This window comes from Grampus griseus (genome assembly GCF_964374135.1).
Source record: "Grampus griseus genome assembly, chromosome: 2".
Lineage (NCBI taxonomy): Eukaryota > Metazoa > Chordata > Mammalia > Artiodactyla > Delphinidae > Grampus > Grampus griseus.
In genome coordinates this window covers 102,536,666-102,560,162 of record NC_139018.1, presented here as the reverse complement: position 1 = coordinate 102,560,162, position 23,497 = coordinate 102,536,666, and the positions used below count along the sequence as shown (strand labels likewise).

General features: G+C 43.4%; 1 protein-coding gene across 2 annotated transcripts in view; it reads left to right on the top strand.

The window, feature by feature from the left end:
• MYO1E (myosin IE) overlaps positions 1 to 17,191 on the top strand; it is a 205,261-nt gene extending 188,070 nt beyond the window's left edge. For both annotated transcript variants that reach the window (XM_082648354.1, XM_082648353.1), the window contains exons 27-28: positions 11,495 to 11,664; positions 16,126 to 17,191. In XM_082648354.1, the coding sequence (XP_082504480.1) occupies positions 11,495 to 11,664; positions 16,126 to 16,202 (247 nt within the window). In that variant the 3' untranslated portion in view covers positions 16,203 to 17,191. The remainder of the gene's footprint in view (positions 1 to 11,494; positions 11,665 to 16,125) is intronic.
• Positions 17,192 to 23,497: the final 6,306 nt, after the last annotated feature.

Genomic DNA, 23,497 nt, shown 5'->3' with positions numbered 1-23,497 from the left:
GAGTCATTAGATACATAAAGAATACCATCCCAGCATTCTATGAGATGCAGATGTTTGGTTATGAGGACAAATCTTCAGGGCTTTAAAATGAGACCCTCTCTGCCTTTCTATAACAGAAAATGAAGAGGGGAAGAAAAGAAACCAAGGCTTTTTAGTTGAAGGAAGTAAAGATTCCTGGAACTCTGTGTAGCTATTCAGAGTTACCAGTGTAGGAAGTGGGTTTGCTGGGTCCTGTGGAGTCACCAGGCATATCACTAGGGCCAACTTCAAGACAAGTGAGTGAACTCTGCCGGGGGGTAGATTTTGGCACCAGTAAACAAAAGAACATTCCAGTAGCCCAAAGATGAACTACCCTAGGATGTAAGGAGCACCTTGTCCCTGGAAGTATTCAGGGACAGGCTGGATGGAAATCACCAGGCTGGAGTATTATAGAGCGATGGTGTCACATACCAGATAAGGATGAGAATCCTGGTTCAGCCCCTGTTACCTGTCTACTATTGGACCTGCTCCTAACCCTCTTTGAGTTTCATTTTGTTTATCTGTACACTGAGGTAATACCACCAAGCTTGCAGGGTTGCTGGGGGTTGGGGGACGACTAGAGAAAATCTGCATAAGACACCTACCATGGTTCCAGGCATGTAGGAGGCTACTCAGTCAGCTGTAGCTCGATGACGATGATGGTGGTGATGAAGCAATCATTATCTCGTGGTGGATGAGCTAGTGACTTTTGAGGAATCTTCCGACTCTGCATGATTCTCAGTAGTTCTCTCTGCCTAACCCGATCGTGGGGTTACTGCAGCCCACTCTTCCCCTCCCTCCTGCCCACCTCCATTTTCTATTCTCACCGTATCTATAGAATAAAGAACTTTCAAGTGTGATCAGGAGACTTGTGTACAAAATAGGGCAGTGCCGGGTGAGAGGCAACAGCTCCTTCCTCTGGGTGGCAGCCACCCATTCACCTCCAGGCCTTCTCAAAGACCGCAGAGCTCTTAGGAACTTTTCTGGACGTCACCAGGTTCTTTCCTGGTGTTCCTTTTCCCCTAGCAAGTCTTACCTCCTTTGGGCTACAGAGAGGAAAGCACCTTGGTTTTATACAAATGGCCATCAGTAGAGTGGCTGCCACTTTCTATTAGATCCCTCTCTGTGCTCCCCCAACTCTTGCATAAGTAGCTCTGTCCCACCAGTTGTAATGATCATGGTTTACCTGATTGGCCTGGTCTAAAGAGGAAGTTCTCCTACTTTAATGTACACCAGAATCACCTGGAGAACCTCCTGGCCCACTTCCAGTATTTCTGATTCAGTAGGACCAGGGTAGGGGCCAAGAATTTCCATTTCTACCAAGTTCTGAAAGGATGGTGGTGCTGCTGACCCGGGGAGCACATTTTGAAAACCACTTGTCAAGTCATTTTGATGAAACCAGGGAAGTTTTGTATGAAGGTGAATTGGAAGGGTGCTGTTGAGGCAACTGGAGCCTTCCTCCCTAACCCAGGCCTATACCATTCAAATGGACGGAAGAAACTAAAATAATCAGACAAGACTTCCTGGGCCCAGTCTGATTTCCCGAACTAGGCAGGGGATTAAAACCAGTCAGCAAAATGCACCAAATCTCTTAGCTCTGTCTGCTAGCTTCCTACTTGCTTTGGTTTTGGCAAGCAAAACCATCTTTCCAGCCTGCTTTGCAAGTTACAGACTTGCACACCAGCCAGCTGGGAGCATCTGTCAGCCAAAAAGCAGGCAATTTAGGAACATTGTGTCTTACCCGAGGCTGCTCCCTTCCAGCCCTCAGCTGCGCTGTTCCCTATTTAAGTCTTACCACACCCTTTGCCACCTTTAGGCCTAAAGATCAGGCATACGTGATGCTATTTTGGCAGTGGCTGTGAGGCTGGAAGGAGAGGGAACCTTCACAACCATCTACTAGGCAGTATGATCTTCCTGTATGTAAAACTTGTGTGTAAAACTCGTATGAGGCACACTGAGTCCTGTAGCTACAAGAATCCCAGCCAGCCTCCTCTTTGTACACCTAAATCTGCTGTGATGCAAATATTCCTTAAGAAATCATACTCTGATCAAAAGGCTGAGCTTTTTCTTTGTATTTATTTTCTAAAACACATAAAGTCAAAGTTAAAATAATTTCTAATGTGGCCAGAGACTTTAGACAAGCATTTCAGGGGCCTCGTGGTTACCTACCTTCAACAGTTCTTCTTTGCCAGGAAAACATGAATTGCATTTATTCCGTGGGACGTTGCTGGAGCAAACAGGGACCTTTGGGGTCCCGAGCTTGTACCTTTCCACGGAGACGGAAGTTCCTGTTTACATTACAGTCCCAAACAGTGCCCTTGAATTTACCAACCTATAAAAGGGAGATTACCACCAAGTCCCCTTGGACTTTCAACTCCTGGGTTCATCTTTCCCTCTCCCACCCTCAGTGCACTTTTCTTTATAGACATATTTAGCATAAGCAGTCATCTCTTTTGGATCGTGCAATGTGGATAAAATCAAATGGTGTAATTAGCACCTCAAGTTAATTCAGGAACGTCTTTGTCAGTTTATTTCGGGTTCAGTCGGTTTGGGTTTTATGCTTTTTGGGTTTTTTGTGTTTGCTTTTGGAGAGAACATGAAGCCTTCACTAAATTAATTACCACCCCAGCTGGATTCTTTACCCTTGCCATGCCATGTTTGTTGTCATCATCATGATTATCATTGACCAGGAAAACTAAGACGGAGAAGGAATCATAATCTTGTAGTCCCTTAACATACCTTTTGAACAGTCTGATTCAGGTTCAAGATCTTCCTGAGTCTCAGGGAAAGAGAACAGGTAAAGCAAGAATCCATATAAATAGTTCACTCATCAGCCTTTGCTCTGGCTTCACAGGAACACTTGATTTGCCAATCAAGTGTGCTTTATATTTTCCCTCCTATGACTGAGATGTACATAATCTACCTCCAGTTCATTACTGGAGGCATTAAAACCCAGACTGGAAATGTTTTTTTCTGTTGGCCTTTTTAATCCTGTGGTCCATTTCATGGGAGGACAACTTCAGGAAATTTCAAGGTACTCCAGAGATTAATCCAACTAGAAGTTGGAGAAACAGAAAAATATTGAAAGTGCTCAGCGGTAGGGCTTCTGGCCATGCCACAAAAGAAGGATCGATAGAAAAATTTAAATGCTGCCTGTGTGTCTCTTGACAGGATTCTCCTAATGGAGCCATATTTTTCAAGGAGCTTAAAATTTCCAACAAGTGTCCAACAGCAATATTTCTTAACCCGTAATCTGCAGGAGCAGCAGCCATACCCTGGCCCAGGCAGACACGAAGCTTAGGAATTCCTGGCATCCGTTCCCGAATTTCCAGTCATGTTTATAGATTCAACCTTTTGGAACACAGCACATTTTAAAGAGCCAGTGAAATAAAATGCCATTATTTTCCTTCTTGGAATTTCAAGACATAAATTTCACATCTGCAGAACAAAGACATGATATTTGAAAGCTTAATCCCAGCTCACCCTGTCATAGATGAGGCATACCCGGGTGTCCCAGAGGTGTGGAGACTGCAGAGAAGTTCACAGAAGGTGGAGAAGGTGGCCTGGCCATGTGCAGAGAGCACAGATTCACACTTGCAAGGACTGGGTATGAGTCCCGGGTCATTTGTTCCTTCCTTCCTTGATTCATGCATTGAATATTTACTGAACGATGTGCCTGCTGTGTGCCACGTGCCGGCCACATGGATTGTTTCACTAATTACCAGCTGACACCCTCGTGTAGGTCACTTAATCCTCCTACACCTTGGTTTCCTCACCTATACTGTATAATAGAGCTAATAATCAGAAATGCAAAACCCAATCGGGGTGTCAGGAAGATTAAATAAGGGCCTTATAAACTATAAAGCACAATGCAACTTGAAAGTTTATTTATATTTATTTTATGACTGTTATTCATGTGGTTTGGTCTTGCAGGGAAATATTAATATTCTACCAGGATTGAGAAGTGGGTGTCCCCTGGCCCAGTGGCTTTACCCTCAAGAGCTCAAACCTCTGGCCTGCATAGAGCTCTAGACGCCATGAGGGGCTAAGCTTCAGGCATTGCTGGCTTTAATGGCGGGGGGTGGGGGGGGAATGGGCAGCCTAGCGAAGCCAAGACAAGGGGACGAGTCAGAGAGACACCCTCTCCCCGTCCCGCTTCCCTGACACACACACATCTAATAGCCATGCCTGCTCTCTGTGGGCTCAGAGCAACAGCAGAACAGAGAGCTGAGAGGTCATATTGCAACAGACACTAGCTGCATTTCAATAACTAAATAAAGTCCAAAACTCCTGCTTTACTATTCCACAGTCTTTTTCTAGTTAAACCTCGTTTGCTCCAATCACTATAACAACCTACATCCCAGGAACAGAGCGAATGAACAATATCTGACTTTACAGCGCTTTGTTGTCATTGATGTCACTTGGCGTTTTGTGTTCTTGTGGGCTTCTGGCCTCTTGAGAGACTAGGCAGCTGTCCACGAGGGCTCAGAGGTCGGTCGGCATCCCGATGTCTCAGGGCGAAGGCACCACTTGGTCTTCCCAGGCACTAAAACAGGGCTTTTCTAGCAGTGCAGGTTTTCACAAAGCAAACTGGGTATAATGTGCTTGATTACTCAGGAAACTTTGTGGTGTGGGTTATAATGTGACTGCATTAGATGTTTAATTCCCTACTCAGAAAAAGGCCTGCTGTAAAAGCAAGGTGCTGTAGCCGAGCTTCTTCATGTGTTTCTCTTCTTAATGAAGAATAGACACAATAAAGTGGTAAATGTGTACAGTCCCTTGGTATCCACGGGGGATTGGTTCACACACACACACACACGCCAGATAGAAAAATCCGTTCATGCTCAAGTCCCTTATATAATGTGGCATAGTATTTGGCATAGTATTTGCATATAACCTATGCACATCCTCCTGTGTACTATAAATCATCTCTAGGTTACTTATAATACTGAATACAATGTAAATGTTATGTAAACAGTTGCCCTGCCCAGCAAATTCTACTTTTGCTTTTTGGAGCTTTCTGGAATTCTTTTTCTGAATATTTTCCAATCTCAGTTGGTTAAATCTGTATCTGGGATGCAGAACCCATGGATGTGAAGGGCCAACTGTACAGATTACCCTGAAATGACGGGTCACATAGTAACAGGAAAACTAAATTACACTGTGCCAGAGTTACATATAATGAAACAGCTGGATTTGCTCTGTGACGCAGAGTTTTATAACTGTATACCAGTGGCAGTAGGAAAGATAACTTTGTCGTTGTGAGTCTGAAATTCTTACTCCTGCCCCCATTATCCCAATGAAATAGTTGTTTTTATAACAGTTTTCAATCTTGTGAGGTTTATTTGGAATACAAATATCATAAAATGTAAGCACTACCAAAATTATCTAAATCCTGCATATCCATTACAAAATAAATCTAGGCAAAACACTTTTAGATGAGTGAAAGTGAGTTATCGTGAGGGTGGTGGAGGGACAGCAAGTGGTGTGCTGTGAACGGCTAGCTCTCTGGGGATGAAAAGGCGAGAGCTGTAACATTTGTCAGTTTCTGCTCACTGTGGCTGATTTCAAGCTACCAGGGTGACTACCCCTGGTCCCAGAGCTGGGGGGAGATGTACAGTCTCCCACTGTCCTACTGTGTTCCCACCACAGGTAGGCAGCAGATGTTAATAACTTCAAGAGCATGGAGAGATGTAAAATGTGGTAAAATAATTAGGTAGGGTCAGATTATGAGTATTTGTTGCCTTTGCTTTTAATATAATTTATTCAGTTAAATGTGTTCAATTTCATCTTTAATAATGACTCTGTTTAACAACTGACCACAAAACTCCTGAAAGCGTAACAACCCTCTCTCACAGGCTGGGCTGAGCCAGTTCCTGCTCCCTGGGCACGGGGATCTTGTTTGCTGTGTAAGAAAATCTCAATCCCTTTTTCATGGCTATGAGTGGAGTCAACCAGCACCTAAACGACCTTGATAATTTCTGGCAGCTGGTAGAAAGCCAGCCTCTCTCCTCATTATTGACTGCACAGGATCGCCACCTAGTGGTGGAAGGGGATTGTCTGGGTTGAAGGAAGGCTGAGTCTGTCGAACAGAGCTGGGAAAATGGCTGTTCTCGCAGACCGATTCCTGTGGTGCTTTCCAGATCCACAGTATGGTGAATGGAGAGAGTGATCGCCCCATCGGGGCAGGCTTCCTGTGTCCCATGGTACACCTGACCGTAGGGATCTTGTTGAGAGCACTCTGTAAAGCCTTCTTAGAATTAGAAGAAGGGCCTGGGCTGTTGCTGGAATTCCCTCTTTTTACCCCATGAAGACACTGATCGCTAAACAGGTGAAGTGATGGCCCCAAGTCACATGCCAGCCGGTGTCAGAACTGGGCCTCAAACCCAGTGCACTGACTCTGACTCTTAAGCCACTGTCCCTTCTGCTACTCCCTCAGAACATGCAGATTGAGGCCACACAGTCTTCCTGGGCCTGGCGCCAGGTCCAGGGTCTACAGTGGTGAGAACAGCCACCCGCATGGAATCTACTGCCCTGCCAGGGAGTCAGCTGGTACAGGCCCCTGTCCCACTGCATTGACCCCCTGCTCTTAGCAGGTGCAGGCTACCAGAGGATGCTGCCCGGGGTGAAACAAGACCCAAAGGCTGAGCAGGAGTTAGCAGCGGTGGTCAGGGGGTGGGGAGCATGGCCAGACCATGGGGCCAGAAAGGTCAGTGTGGCTGGAGCTCTGGGAGCCTGCTGCATATGCATCGTGCCATCCACTGATGAAGCCAGCAAGAAATTCCAGGAACCTAGGTCAGTCATTTCGCGGGAATTGTTGTGAGATTAAATGAGGCAACATCTGAAAATGCCCAGCACAGTACCTTGCCCAGAGCTCCAGGCAGGGGTTCCCAGACCACGCCCCATCTGTCAACACTCACAAGAAGAGAGGACATGCTTAGATGTGAGAATGAGGCAGGAGTGACCAGTGAGAAGGAGGGCTTTGCTGTAACTGGCTCACTTTGCGAAGGTGCTGCCCTACTGGAGCAGTTGTACCCTTTCCTGGTTACGGAGGACATTTAAAAAGGAAAAAGCCAGACAGTGGTTACCTCGGGATTGCCTAAGCAGCCCCTTTCCTGATGCAAAATGCAGAGCTGTTCTCCACCTCCACGTCCATTCCCCATCAAACACAGTCCCCCAGTCCACACTCTGCTCCCCAGCAAACAACGCCCCATCTCGAAGCTACCTGGAATCTCCCCTCTCCCAACTGTGGAGTGCTGTGAGCCCCATGCAGCCAAGGGATAAATGACCAGATGACTTTACACTGCATGGTAGCAGTTGTCCAGGGACAATCAAGCCAGCTGTTGCCAAGAGTTTACTGTACATGGGAACCCAAATCCCCCAGTAATGCCTGAGGTTTTACTTTGATTGGTTTTACTGAGGAAGTAGGCTCTGATGCCTTAGGATCAAAGACCGTGAAGCGGCTGTGTTCACACAGGTGTTTAAATGGTCCCCTCACCTCCATCCTCTCCTCCACTATGTCCCGGATCCTGGGTGGGACACTCAGCAGCTGCTTGCGTACAAGCTGGCTGAGCTCACTCTGGGTATCGGGAGTGCACTTCAGAGCCCAAAGAGGCCCATGCGATTTACTTTCTTTTTTTTAAAGCAGCTTTTTTGAGATATAATTTACATACCATAAAATCAACCCATTCAAATTACAATACGGTTCAACAGGGACTTCCCTCGCGGTCCAGTGGTTAAGGCCCTGCACTTCCACTGCAGGGGGCGCGAGTTCGATCCCGTGTTGGGGAACTAAGATCCCACGTGCCTCGTGGCATGGCCAAAAAAAAGTACAATTTGACAGCTTTTAGTATAGTCACAGAGTTGTGCAACCATCATCATAATCTAACTTAGGAAGATTTTCGTCATCCCAAAAAGAACCCTTCTTCCCCTTAGCAGTCATTCCCCCATCCCCCAGCCCTAGGCAACCACTAATCTACTTTCTGTCAGTATAGATAAGCCTTTTCCAGACATTTCATATAAATAGGATCATCCTTCTTTTGTTAACTTTACTCCTAAGTATTATATTCTCTTTGTGTATCGTAAATGAAATTGTTTTCTCAATTGCATTTCTGAATTGTTCGTTGCTAGTGCATAGAAATAGAGCTGATTTTTTTTTATTATTTATATTTTGGCTGTGTTGGGTCTTGCTGCACATGGGCTTTCTCTAGTTGCAGCAAGTGGAGGCTACTCTTGGTTGTGGTGCAAGGGCTTCTCATTGCACTGGCTTCTCTTTGTTGCGGAGGATGGGCTCTAGGCGCGCAGGCTTCAGTAGTTGCAGCACACAGGCTCAGTAGTTGTGGCATGCGGGCCCTAGAGCACGTGGACTTCAGTACTTGTGGCGTGTGGGCTCAGTAGTTGTGGCGCACAGGCTTAGTTTCTCCTCAGCATGTGGGATCTTCTCGGACCAGGGATCGAACCCGTGTACCCTGCATTGGCAGGAGGATTCTTAACCACCGTGCCACCAGGGAAGTCGCCAGATAATTTTTATATGTTGATCTTGTGTTCTGTAATCTTGCTGAATCTTTTTATTCTAATTTTTTTAAAGTGTATTCCTTAGGATTGTCTATGTGCAAGATCATCTCATCTGCAAATAGAGGTATTTTCACTTCTAATCTGTATGACTTTTATTTTTCTTGACTAATGGCTCTGGCTAGAGCTTCCAGTGGGTATTGAACAGAAGTGGTGAGCTAACACCTGTGTTTTGTTCCTGATCTTAGGGGGAAAGTATATTTGTCACCAGCAAATATGATGTAGGCTAGGAGTGTGTGGACAGGGGTCCTAACCCCAACCAGGGGTCAGACTTCCATGAAGACAGGTAGGAAGATGCCAGTGTGGCCTGCAGCAGGATGGGAGGCTGGGAGCCAGCAGTGCCACACCTGACAGGGACTTTGTAGGCCAAGAGCAGAGAGAAGCTGTTAGAAGGATTTTCAGTGGAGGGTGAGGTAAACTAATAAATGCTGAGCTGGGGTGATGTTCAGGGAGCCTCGAAAGGAAGCAACTTTAGTTGCTTTCGTTGCTTCCTTTCGTTGCTTCCTTTCCTCGAAAGGAAGGCAGGAAAGACGTGAAGGGGGAGGAACTGGGTGACCTCCATCAAAGATGGAGGCAGATGGGCAGAGGAGCGAGCGGGGAGACTCCCGGGAAGGCTGCAGGCAGGATGGCCCTTGTTTTCAGAGGGTCATCCAGCTTTGCCTCCATGCTAAGAGGCCCCCCTGCCCGAAGAATGCACCTAAGTCCCAACACTCTTGGGCTCCAGACACCCCATCAACCTGTATTCTCCCCTGGACATAAGAGAGGCCAACTCTTCATCTATGAATATTTGGTGAGTGTATGTGTGTGCACACACGTAAGCCTGCACACACACGTGTGCATATGTGCACGTACCCTCCCAACCCTGTTCCCTGGAACTGCCAGAGTGGAGGCTTCCTCCCTCCCAGGGTGTTCTAATGCACACGCCACAGCCCCAGCCCCTCCTCCATTCCTTGTTACTGGGAAATAGATGACTTCTGGTATCCAGGCTAATGGCTCTTATTAACCAAATGCTGACACATCCCTAATATATAGGTTGCTTAATTAAAAACCTGCTTGTCCAGCCAGCTTTCAGAGAAGCAAGCACTTCCCAAGCAGGGAATGGGGATTTCCAATAGACTAGGAAGGAAATGATGTCATGCTAATGAACTATACAATGCCTTTCCTCTTCGATGAAAGAAAGCGTCTGGTGGGGGTGGGAAAGTGGGGACGGGGTTGATCTGAGAAGAGTGGAGCCTGAGTTACCTTGGGGTTTGCTCCCTCCTACTCGGGGAACCCCCCACCCCTGCTGGGGACAGCTAGCAGCCAGTAACCCCTCACCCCCAGCCAACCCCCTCGTGATCCAACTTGCTCATCGGCAGCCAGCAGCATCTACTGTCACAGGAGCTCAGCAAGGACAGTGAGGCTCTGGCCTCTTCAGAGCACAGCTCAAAACTGGGTGTGTTTTTTCCTTCCAGAGCTCAAGCCCCAGGAAATACCCTCCCTTTTCCTCCCTCCTCCCACAGGTGTTAACAGGCCCAGCCAGACCTAACAGCCAGCCCCACAACGTTGAGTTCAGCCCAGGCCCTCTTAGAAGAAATCTTAAGTTTCTTTCGTAAGCGAATGAATGTAGGCTTCACTCTGGTTAGTCCTTAAGCTAAGGGGGAGGGGGACTGTTTGCTATATTTCTATTTCCTAAATGCATTCTCTAAATGCTTTTCATGAACATATTTAATAAATGGTTGTTCCAGATATGTTTAAAGATCTCAGTAACTAGGACCAACCTAGAGTTACATGCCTTTGAGACAATGTATGTATGAATGGTGAACAGGTTGTAGAAAGAATACATTTAAAGCTAGAAGACCTGGGTTAGGGTCTCAAGTTGGAGATATTTTTGATGATCGTGACCAGGGAGAGGAGGTGCTACTGGCATCCCAGGGGTAAAGGCGAGGGATGTTGCTTAACACCCTACAGTGCACAGGACAGCCTCCGCAGCAAAGGATTATCTATCCGCCCAAAGTGTCCATAGTGCTGATGTTGAGAAATTACTTTGGATAAACTTTTGCACAAGAACATTCATAGCAGCATTTTTTTGTAATGAAATTGGAATCATCCCAAATGATCATCAACAATGGAATGGATAAGTAAATTGTGACCTATTCATGCAATGGAATAGTAAGTATAAAGCAATGAGAATGAATGAATCAAACTACATGCATCAACAGTGTTCATCTCAAAAATGGAGCGAGTGAGGGGATTCCCTGGCAGTCCAGTGGTTAGGACTCAGTGCTTTCAGTGTCGTGGCCCGGGTTCAATCCCTAGTCAGGGAACTAAGATCCCAAGAGCCACGCAGTGCGGCTGGAAAAAAAAAATGGAACAAGTGGTAGTAGCATGTGATTCATTTCATATAGTTAAAAAACAGACAAACTACAAGTATCGTTTAGGGATACTTATGTGCATGGTAAAACTACAAAGCAAAGCAGAATTATTAATACAAAATGCAAGCTAGGGGTTCATTCTGGGAGGGATTTCAGTTGAGGAGAGGCACCTGCAGGCTTCTATGGCAAAGTTCTGTTTCCACAGTTGAGGGAGGGGGATAGATACATGACTATTTGTTTTTTTATCATTTAGATGTATAAATATGTTTTATAGACTTTGGTAGGAATGTGTCTTTTTCACATTTCCTTCTATGCTGGGGACACAGCAACAGGGGCTAATGTTTATGAAGAGCTAGCTACATGCTTTTGCAATGACCTTGTCAGGGAGGGTGCTTTACTCTCCGAGAAAGTTTAGGAAGTGACATGTCCATCTAAGGATAGGGCTGGACTTGAACTTGAGCTGGCCAGTGCTGGCCCCATGCTCCAAACTACCATGTGGTGCTGCTGCCTCCTGTTGGGTCCCTTCTCACCTGCCTCCACTCTTTCCACAGGGTCCGGAGACAAACAACCAGCCGGCCTCCCCCAGCAGGGGGCAGACCCAAGCCCCAGCCCAAGCCCAAGCCTCAGGTGCCACAGTGCAAGGCTCTGTATGCCTATGATGCTCAGGACACAGACGAACTCAGCTTCAATGCCAATGACATTATCGATATTATCAAAGAAGGTAAGTGCATGGCTGGCTGGGACAGCCTCCAAAAGCATATGGTTATATTTCTATAAAAACTAGTATAAATGTGAAAGGAATTTATGGGCTCCTCTCACTGAAACTTGCAGAGGTAGGTCAGGTTTCAGGCTGATCAAGACTCCAGCTTCATTTTTAAAAAATACTTCTTTCAGCTCTGCCCTCTTCTTTGTATCTGTTCCCTCCTCAGGCTGTTTTTCCTCATGGTAGCAAAAAGGCTGCATCAGTTCCAGGCCAACAGATCAAACCATCTCTGAAATCCGCTTTACCTCTGAAACTTCTCTTAGCCATTGGACAAAAGTCCCAGCTATCCCTCAGATTGGACCAAACTGGTCATGTGCCCATCCCTGAATCAATCTCTGTAGCAAGGCAAAGGCTGTACCCCAAGTGGGTTAAACCTGGCAGGGACTGCCCGAGGTAACGGGAGTTAGGCCTCTCCCACCCAGATTTCATGGCTTCCTCCTAATGAAGGTAGATGGAATGGAAGCCAGGGAGACAACTTGTAACATCTATTATAAAAGTGGTCTGTGGGCTTGGCTGAATACTTTATTAATTTGGTAAAGATAAGTTAGAATATAATATACATATAAGCAAACATTATTCCTAATGGAAGCATAAAAAACAAAGACAACTCTTAATTTAGGATGTTAGAAAAAGCCCCATGAATGACATGGCATTTGCGGTGAGGGATGGGAAGACTAACGGAGAGAGGAGCCATGGAGGCCAGAAAGAGTGGGTCCTTTTAGGAAAATGAGCCGACACTCAACCCAGGTGCAGAACCCCTGAGGAGATGTCATGGGGGATGAGATGAAGCCAGAGTGGCCTGGTCCTAGAGGCCCTGGGTGTCAGGCTCAAGACAAGTTGTCAGGAGAGAGTAGAGCCATCCAAGGTGTATGAGCAGAGCAAGGACAACCTGAGTGGACAGTGGTCCATGGCAGGACTAGCTTTCGGGAAGAGGTAGCCAAGGGCAGTTCTAGGAATCACCTGGGCTCACTCCTAGGAGAATTCCAGGTCCCCAGACCAACCTCCTTCTAAATGTTCTCTGGGTGCTCTTTTTATCTCCTTTAGCCATCTGGTTTTCTACAGGTGTTAATATTTTAAGTCATTTAGTATCCTTCTTCAAAAGTTGGAATAAAAAAAGTATTGAAATAAACTCTTAGTAATACAAACAGGATTTTTATCACCAGCTTTGTTCAGCAAAAATATGGGAAATGACCTAATATCCAGTGATGGGGATTAGTTTAATAAGCTTTGCTATATCCCTTCAGTGAACTTTGATGCAAAAATTTTTATGTTAAAGATAATGATGCAAAAGTATATACATTATTGAAATGGAAAAATGTTCATGGAGAAAAGGAAAAAGTTAGGTTAGCAACTGTGGACTAGTCTCATTTTTGTAAAAATATAAAACACATGAAATAGAAAAATGTTCTCTAAAAAGACATTTTTAAAAAAGAAAATGTTAAAGTGGTCTCCTTAAGTGTTGAACTTTAAGTATTACTTTCTTTTCACTTCTCAATATTTTCAAAATTTTCTAGAAATAACATGTACTGGATATAATTAAAACATATATTTGTGTAAAATGTAGAGTCCTAAAAGTTATCAAAACATGCTATAAATTATTGCTGTAATTTAAACAGTGTGGTGTGAGTGCAGGAATTGACATATAGATACAAAGGATAGAATAGCATTCAGAAGCAGACCCTTGTTTGCATAGGTATTTAATAGATGATAAATGTGGCATTTGAAATCAGGGGAAAGGATAGACAATTACTTTCCATTTTGAAAGGAAAATAAAGTTTGATCTCTGCCTCATACACAAAATAAATATCAGATAAATTAAAGATCTAAAACTATATAATTAAATTACAAAAGTCTTAGAAGGAAACCTAGAATATTAATCTTTGGGTGAGAAAAATCTTCCTATGGAAGATGTCAAACTCAAAAACCATACGGGATTTAACCTCATAAAAAGGCTAAATTGGGCTTCCCTGGTGGCGCAGTGGTTGAGAGTTCACCTGCCGATGCAGGGGACACAGGTTCATGCCCCGGTCAGGGAAGATCCCACGTGCCGTGGAGCGGCTGGGCCCGTGAGCCATGGCAGCTGAGCCTGCGCGTCCAGAGCCTGTGCTCCGCAATGGGAGAGACCACAACAGTGAGAGGCCCGTGTACCGCAAAAAAAAAAAAAAAAAAAAAAGGCTAAATTAAAATCTATATGGTGAATAGCACTGGGAACAAAGTTAAATTATGGAAAACAGACTAGGCAAAAATGTTTTACATATATAAATAGCTCTTCTATGTAAATAATACAAATAATCCAGCCCAAAAGTGGACAAAGGCTATTGAGGCAATCAGTGCACAGCAGAGCCTCCTTAACCATCAGGGAAGTGCAAAGCAAAGCATTTCACCTGTGATATCAGCAACGATTAAAATATGAGAGGGACTTCCCTGGCGGTCCAGTGGTTAGGAGTCGGCGCTTTCACTGCCCGGGCCCCAGGTTCAATCCCTGGTCTGGGAACTAAGATCATGCAAGCTGCAAGATGAGGCCAAAAAAAAAAAAAAAAAAAAAAAAGTGAGAGTTCACATTCCCTAATCCAAATCCTTCCAGCTAACTGAGTTTCAGAAATCAGAGATGGGAGCTTTTTTATAGTATGTAACACCCCTTGCGGGTCCCAGGGAAACAGCTTAGATCAGCCTCAGTATTTCTGCTGTGGAACCTAAGCATGCAGTGGAAAGAGACATCATAAACAAGCCCATGTCAGTTCAGGTCAAGTTTTCCCATGAAATGAGTTACAGAAAACTTAATTTTCAGAACTTTCTGGATTTTGTCATTGCAAATAAAGTGTAGAGTGTAATATCTTTGGTTAGTCAGGTAAATAGGTACCTCCTTTCACTATTTACTGCTGGAATAGACTTTTGGGAAGGAAATTTAACAGTATTTATCAAAATTGTAAAATCCCCATATCAAAATGATTACTTTGGATTTATATATTAACCCCTTCCCCCAAGATAAGTCCCAAATAAATTAATACTTACTACTTACATGCGTAAAAGAAACAGAAAAGTCCTAAAAGTAAGTATAGAAGAGTTTTCTTTTTTAATACTGTCGATGTGGGAAAGGATTTCTAAAAGTGATAGAAAACTAAGAAGCTGTAAAATCATCATCTGATTCAACTGCTCAAATATTAAAATGTCATAAAAATTTAATTAAAATTGGAAGAGGGGTATTTGTAACTCATGTGACAGATTCACTAGTATATAAAGAACTCCTAATCAACAAGATAAGAGACCAGCAACCAATAGAAAAATAGGCAAATGATATGAACAGTGGCATATAAGCAGCTATAGAATACAGAAGCTCTTTATATACAGATATGAAATGATCTGTAGTATGTATTATTAAGGTTTAAAAAGTACAGAACATGTAGTATGCTACCACTTGTATACAAAAGAGGTTTTTTTGTTTGTTTGTTTGAATAAATGCCTTTATAGACATGAAATATCTCTGGAAGAAAGTGCAAGAAATAGGTAATACTGCTTGCCCTCAAAGAAGGGATCTGGGTAGCTGTTTTCACTGTTTATCCTTTTGTACTTTTGCAAGTACACATGAAAGTATTACCTATTACAAAAAATAAATTAGATTTTCTTACAAAGGATACTAGAAGGTGCATATTCTTTGATCCAAGAGTCTATCCTATAGAACTACTTGCACGTGGGCATAAAGACATTTTTTGCATTAACAATGAAAAATTGGGGAACAAATGTCCATCAATAAGGGAATGTTATATAAAATTTGGTATGCAGTGCAGCTGTTTAAAAAATGAGTCATGGAAAGATTATTGAGTATTGAAAAGCAAGATGCAGAATAGTAAGGTATAGAATGGCCTGTTTAAAATGAATGTGTGTGTTTATAATCACAGAAAAATACATACCAAATTACTGCTGAAGGGACTGGGATTAAGCTGGGAAGTAATTACGGTGAAGTGTTGCAGATCACTTCTCCCAGAAAGGCTGTGAGGTGGCGTGAGGAGTGTGAAAGATGCAGTGGGGGAATAGCCACTGTGAAATAAAAGGGGGGAAGCAGGGTTAGAGCCATCTTACCACAAGGCGACCTCACAGTCTGCCGGCCCAGCAGCTGCTCCAGAGCTGGGACTGCTCGCAGGGGAGGCTAGAAGGCGTAGGCCCCGAGAGAAGCAATGTCTCAAAGGCAGGGCAGATCCCACAGGGCCGAGAGCTGGAGACTGGCAGCAAAACCTCACATCTGGGCAGCGGGTTCTTCTGGAACGGGGCCTGAGTGGCACATCTGCATGTCTAATTTTCATTAAAATAAAGAAGGGAAAGAACATCCCCTTTGCCCGTGGGATGCACCCACACGAGCAGAGTGCATCTGGCCTGGGCAGAAAGCCTTGCTCACCGTCACCTCCACCATCTGTGTCCCTGCAGATCCTTCTGGCTGGTGGACCGGGCGGCTACGAGGCAAGCAGGGCCTGTTCCCCAACAACTACGTGACCAAGATCTGAGGCGCACAGACTCTGATGCACAGGACGAAGGAACTTCAGGCACAGACAGGGGAGGGGACATTTGGGGGCTCTCCTTCTGATCCATAGCGAGCAATTGCTTCTGCAAGGCCTGGAGCTATTCTGGCATCTTGCCCATGGAGGACTTCCAAAAGCTGGGCTGGGGACAGGGAGTGTCACTCCATAAATGATCCTAAAAGGTAGCCTATTCACAGGAACCCCAGAGGGCAAACCAAGCACCCACTCAGATTTATTTATTCTATTTAAACCTGGTGAGAGGACAGGTGAGGTCCACTCAGACCTTGCTGACTCTAACAAAATAGCACCTGCTCACTCACCAGGCCCAGGGAATGGCTGTACGCGGCCACTGACAAGTGCCTTTAGTTGAAGAGCACATTTCTTTCATCCCTCTTTTCATTACCTGATGTACACATTCCTCGGCCACCTTCCCTCAGGGAAGACCCACTCTCTGCAGGTGGGGCTTGGCGTAAGCAGGCACTTCCCGTGCAAATGTCAAGGGCCCGCTGAGCCCGCAGGTGCAGTGGGTGCTGGTTTACACGTAGCTGGGCTGCAGGGGCTGAGGCTGGGCTGCCGGCCAGGCTTTCTCTGGGCCTTCAGTTGGAGTGTGGCTGGCCCATGTTGGTTTTTGTGTTTAATGCTGTACCTATTACAAGAAGGATCTTTTTTCGAGCTGTACATTTATAAAAGCAGATCATATACTGTATATGTAAAAAATCTCAAGATGATAGAAACATGTATGAATGTACTAAGTAGTATTCCACTGTACTTATTCATAAGATAGGATTTATTACAAAACTCACACCAGGTACTTACGGTTGTGCACTACTCCTTTTCAACTATAGAATCAGTGTTACTGCTTTCTAGCTCAATCCCTGCAAACCCTTCCCAACCCTCTCCTGTAGGTAATTTTCCCCTGCTGGCCTCCAACCCTGTGTCTCCTCCCCCTACCTCCTAAATAAATAAAGGAATCAGTGAACCACCTTGTTCTTTCATGATGTCTGTCTGGCTTGGATTGTGTCCACTGCCACAAGAGAAGGTATGTTGAAGTCCTAACCCCTAGCACCTTACTTGGAAATAGGGTCTTTACAGAGGTAATCAAGTTAAAATGGGGTCATTAGTGAGGGCCCTAATCCAGTGCAACTGGTATCCTGATAAAAAGAGATTTGGACACAGATCAATCAATACAAAGAGAAGAAGACGAGGTGAAGAGTCAGCCACCTGCAAGCCAAGGGAGGGGGCTTGGAACAGATCCTCAAAGCCCTCAGAGGAAACCGTTCCTGCCAACACCTGCATGTTGGACTTCCACCCTCTGCAATGGTAAGGCAGTAAATTTCTGCTGGTAAGCCACCCAGTCTGCAGTACTTAATTAAGGCAGCCCTAGCACACCAAGGCAGTGTTTATTGCAGTAGTAGTGAAAAGTTGGAAACACTGTCATATCCATCAATAAGAAAATGGTCATAGGGGTACCACCACTTCTTAACCTCTCCTTCTCCCAGTTGCCCTCAGCCATTCTTAAGCTCCTGGGAAAGTAGGATTTGACCACACACACCTCTTGCCATTTCAGGATCCCCAAGTCCATAGGAAAAAAATTATCAGGGATTACATATTAGGGGGAAAATATATCCGAATTTGGGGCAAAGCAAATAATTCTGTTTTACTTCAACTACAGAGAGCAAACTTCACTTGCTAACAATAAACATAGTTTAAAGTACATTTCAGTTCCATTTTGTGACCACCTAAGAGAGAGGAAAATAAAGCCATAATGTGATGACATAAGGAAAGGTAATTCTATGGACACTAACAGTCTCTATATTTTACAAGGGACTTTCAATTTCACATTCCTGGGCTCACTGAGAGTGGGAGGAAGGAGACAGAACCAGAATTCAGCTGAGGAGCATCATGGACTCCCCTTGAGCAGACTCAAGGTGCAGGCTGCTTTCTCACGGGCAGGACTGCCCAAACCACATTCCTGCGTTACCATGAGCCCCTGTCCCAGCTCCCACGTGGCTCACCCAGGGCCGTGCTCAAGTAAGTGCTTAACAGATGTTGCAAATAGGTGACTGAATTGATGTTTATAGGTGAAGAAGACTTAAACATTGGTTTCCTCTCATTTCTGGATCCAGCCATGCCTGCCATTTTGTTCACTGATCAGTTAAACAGACAAGAAATTAGTTCAGGAATCACTTAACCAGGGGCAACATAAAGAGAATCAAGGGCCATCCCAGCCTTCTAGAACTTGCCATCCTGTTTAGGAGAAGGGGCATGTGTATGCACACAACACACATGTATAGCAGTAGAAACTGCATTGTAAAAATGTGACAGATTCCTTCAACTGATGGTTTAAAGAAGTAACCAAGAGTTGGCTGTTTGGCCTGAGGCAACCCAACACTGCAGCCTACCCAGGCTCTTTGGTGGGGCTAATGGCAGACTCTGGGAGGGCTCACGCCAAGGAGTACTTCCCAGAACTTCTGCTGCCAGTGTCCTTGTCCTCACGATGAGACACAGCCACCCCCCGCCTCTGCAGGAGACCCTACAACGCTAGCAGCCTGTGGAACAAAAACCACATTCACAGAAACACAGACAAGATGAAAAGGCAGAGGGCTATGTACCAGATGAAGGAACAAGATAAAACCCCAGAAAAACGACTAAATGAAATGGAGATAGGCAACCTATCAGAAAAAGAATTCAGAATAATGATAGTGAAAATGATCCAGGACCTCGGGAAAAGAATGGAGGCAAAGATCAAGAAGATGCAAGAAATGTTTAACAAAGACCTAGAAGAATTAAAGAACAAACAAACAGAGATGAACAATACAATAACTGAAATGAAAACTACACTAGAAGGAATCAATAGCAGAATAACTGAGGCAGAAGAACGGATAAGTGGGCTGGAAGACAGAATGGTGGAATTCACTGCCGTGGAACAGAATAAACAAAAAAAAATGAAATGAAGACAGCCTAAGAGACCTCTGGGACAACATTAAATGCAACAACATTCGCATTACAGGGGCCCCAAAGGAGAAGAGAGAGAGAAAGGACCAGAGAAAATATTTGAAGAGATTATCCTCAAAAACTTCCCTAACATGGGAAAGGAAATAGCCACCCAAGTCCAGGAAGCTCAGAGAGTCCCATACAGGATAAACGCAAGGAGAAACATGCTGAGACACATAGTAATCAAATTGGCAAAAATTAAAGACAAAGAAAAATTGTTGAAAGCAGCAAGGGAAAAATGACAAATAACACATAAGGGAACTTCCATAAGGTTAACAGCTGATTTCTCAGCAAAAACTCTACAAGCCAGAAGGGAGTGGCATGATGTACTTAAAGTGAAGAAAGGGAAGAACCTACAACCAAGGTTACTCTACCCAGCAAGGATCTCATTCAGATTCGATGCAGAAATCAAAAGCTTTACAGACAAGCAAAAGCTAAGAGAATTCAGCACCAGCAAACCAGCTCTACAACAAATGCTAAAGGAACTTCTCTAACTGGGAAACACAGAGAAAAAAGGACCTACAAAAACAAACCCAAAACAATTAAGAAAATGGTCATGGGAACATACATATCAATAATTGCCTTAAACGTGGATGGATTAAATGCTCCAACCAAAAGACACAGGCTTGCTCAATCGATACAAAAACAAGGCCCATATATATGCTGTCTACAAGAAACCCACTTCAGACCTAGGGACACATACAGACTGAAAGTGAGGGGACGGAAAAAGATATTCCACGCAAATGCAAATAAAAAGAAAGCTGGAGTAGCAATACTCATATCAGATAAAATAGACTTTAAAGAATGTTACAAGAGACAAGGAAGGACACTACAAAACGATCAAGGGATCAATCCAAGATAAAACAATTATTAATATATATGCACCCAACATAGGACCACCTCAATACATAAGGCAACTGCTAACAGCTATAAAAGAGGAAATCGACAGTAACACAGTAATAGTGGGGGACTTTTACAACTCACACCAATGGACAAATCATCCAAACAGAAAATAAGGAAACACAAGCTTTAAATGACACAATAGACCAGATAGATTTAATTGATATTTATAGGACATTCCATCAGAAAACAGCAGATTACATTTTCTTCTCAAGTGCGCACGGAACATTCTCCAGGATAGATCACATCTTGGGTCACAAATCAAGCCTCAGTAAATTTAAGAAAATTGAAATCATATCAAGCATCTTTTCTGACCACAACACTATGAAATTAGAAATGAAATACAGGGGAAGAACGTAAAAAACACAAACACATGGAGGCTAAACAATATGTTACTAAATAAGCAAGAGATCACTGAAGAAAACAAAGAGGAAATTTAAAAATACCTAGAGACAGTTGACAATGGAAACACAACAATCCAAAACCTATATGAAGTTTATAGCAATACAAGTCTACCTCAAGAAACGAGAAATATCTCAAATAAACAATCTAACATTACACCTAAATGAACTAGAGAAAGAAGAACAAACCCCAAAGTTAAAAGAAGGAAAGAAATCATAAAGATTAGAGCAGAAATAAATGAAATACAAACAACACAATAGCAAAGATCAATAAAACTAACAGCTGGTTCTTTGAGAAGATAAACAAAATTGATAAACCATTAGCCAGACTCATCAAGAAAAAGAGGGAGAGGACTCAAATCAATAAAATTAGTAATGAAAAAGGGGAAGTTACAACACACTCCACAAACACAAAGCATCCTAAGAGACTGCTGCAAGCAACTCTATGCCAATAAAATGGACAACCTGGAAGAAATGGACAATTTCTTAGAAAGGTATAACCTTCCAAGACTGAACCAGGAAGAAATAGAAAATATGAACAGACAAATCACAAGTAATGAGATTGAAACTGTGATTAAAAATCTTCCAACAAACAAAAGCCCAGGACAAGATGGCTTCACAGGTGAATTCTATCAAACATTTAGAGAAGAGCTAACACCCATCCTTCTCAAACTCTTCCAAAAAATTGCAGAGGAAGGAACACTCTCAAACTCATTCTATGAGGCCACCATCACCCTGATACCAAAACCAGAAAAAGATACTACAAAAAAAGAAAATTACAGGGGCTTCCCTGGTGGCACAGTCGTTGGGAGTCCGCCTGCCGATGCACGGTACACGGGTTCGTGCCCCGGTCCTGGAAGATCCCACGTGCCGCGGAGCAGCTGGGCCGGTGAGCCATGGCCGCTGAGCCTGCGCGTCCGGAGACTGTGCTCCGCAATGGGAGAGGCCACAACAGTGAGAGGCCCGCGTACCGAAAAAAAAAAAGAAAATCACAGACCGATATCACTGATGAATATAGATGCAAAAATCCTCAACAAAATACTAGCAAACAATCCAACAACACATTAAAAAGATTATAGACCATGATCAAGTGGGATTTATCCCAGGCATGCAATGATTCTTCAATATATGCAAATCAATCAATGTGATACACCATATTAGCAGATTGAAGGATAAAAACCATATGATCATCTCAACAGATGCAGAAAAAGCTTTTCACAAAATTCAATACCCATTTATGATAAAAATTCTGCAGACAGTAGGCATAGAGGGAACCTACCTCAACATAATAAAGGCCATATATGACAAACCCACAGCAAACATTCTCAATGGTGAAAAACTGAAAGCATTTCCTCTAAGATCAGGAACAAGACAAGGATGTCCACTCTCACCACTGTTATTCAACATAGTTTTGGAAGTCCTAGCCACGGCAATCAGAGAAGAAAAAGAAATAAAAGGAATCCAAATCGGAAAAGAAAAAGTAAAGCTGTCACTCTTTGCAGATGACATGATACTATACATAGAGAATCCTAAAGATGACACCAGAAAACTACTAGAGCTAATCAATGAATCTGGTAAAGTTGTAGGATACAAAATTAATGCACAGAAATCTCTTGAATTCCTATACACTAATGATGAAAAATCTGAAAGTGAAATTAAGGAAACACTCCCATTTACCACTGCAACAAAAAGAATAAAATACCTAGGAATAAACCTACCTAGGGAGACAAAAGACCTGTATGCAGAAAACTATAAGATACTGATGAAAGAAACTAAAGATGATACAAACAGATGGAGAGATTTATCATGTTCTTAGACTGGAAGACTCAATATTGTGAAAATGACTATACTACCCAAAGCAATCTACAGATTCAATGCAATCCCTATCAAATTAGCAATGGCCTTTTTTTTTTTTTTTTTAACAGAACTAGAACAAAAAATCTTAAAATTTGTGTGGAGACACAAAAGACTCCGAATAGCCAAAGCAGTTTTGAGGGAAAAAAACAGAGCTGGAGGAATCAGACTCCCTGACTTCAGACTATACTACAAAGCTACAGTAATCAAGACAATAAGGTGCAGGCACAAAAACAGAAATATAGATCAATGGAACAGCATAGAAAGCCCAGAGATAAACCCACACACCTATGGTCAACTAATCTATGACGAAGGAGGCAAGGATATACAATGGAGAAAAGACAGTCTCTTCAATAAGTGGTGCTGGGAAAACTGGACAGCTACTGTAAAAGAATAAAATTAGAACACTCCCTAACACCATACACAAAAATAAAATCAAAATGGATTAGAGACCTAAATGTAAGACCGGACACTATAAAACTCTTAGAGGAAAACACAGGAAGAACACTCTTTGACACAAACCACAGTAAGATCTTTTTTGATCTACCTCCTAGAGTAATGGAAATAAAAACAAAAATAAACAAATGGGACCTAATGAGACTTAAAAGCTTTTGCACAGCAAAGGAAACTACAAACAAGACAAAAAGACAACCCTCAGAATGGGAGAAAATATTTGCAAACGAATCAACGGACAAAGGATTAATCTCCAAAATGTATAAACAGTTCATGCAGCTCAATATTAAAAAAACAAACAACCCAATGCAAAAATGGGCAGAAGACCTAAATAGACATTTCTCCAAGGAAGACATACAGATGGCCAAGAAGCACATGAAAAGCTGCTCAACATCACTAATTATTAGAGAAATGCAAATCAAAACTACAATGAGGTATCACCTCACACCAGTTAGAATGGGCATCATCAGAAAATCTACAAACAACAAATGCTGGAGAGGGTGTGGAGAAAAGGGAACCCTCTTGCACTGTTGGTGGGAATGTAAATTGATACAGCCACTATGGAGAACAGTATGGAGGTTCCTTAAAAAACTAAAAATAGAATTATCATATGACCCAGCAATCCCACTAGTGGGCATATACCCAGAGAAAACCATAATTCAAAAAAACACATGCACC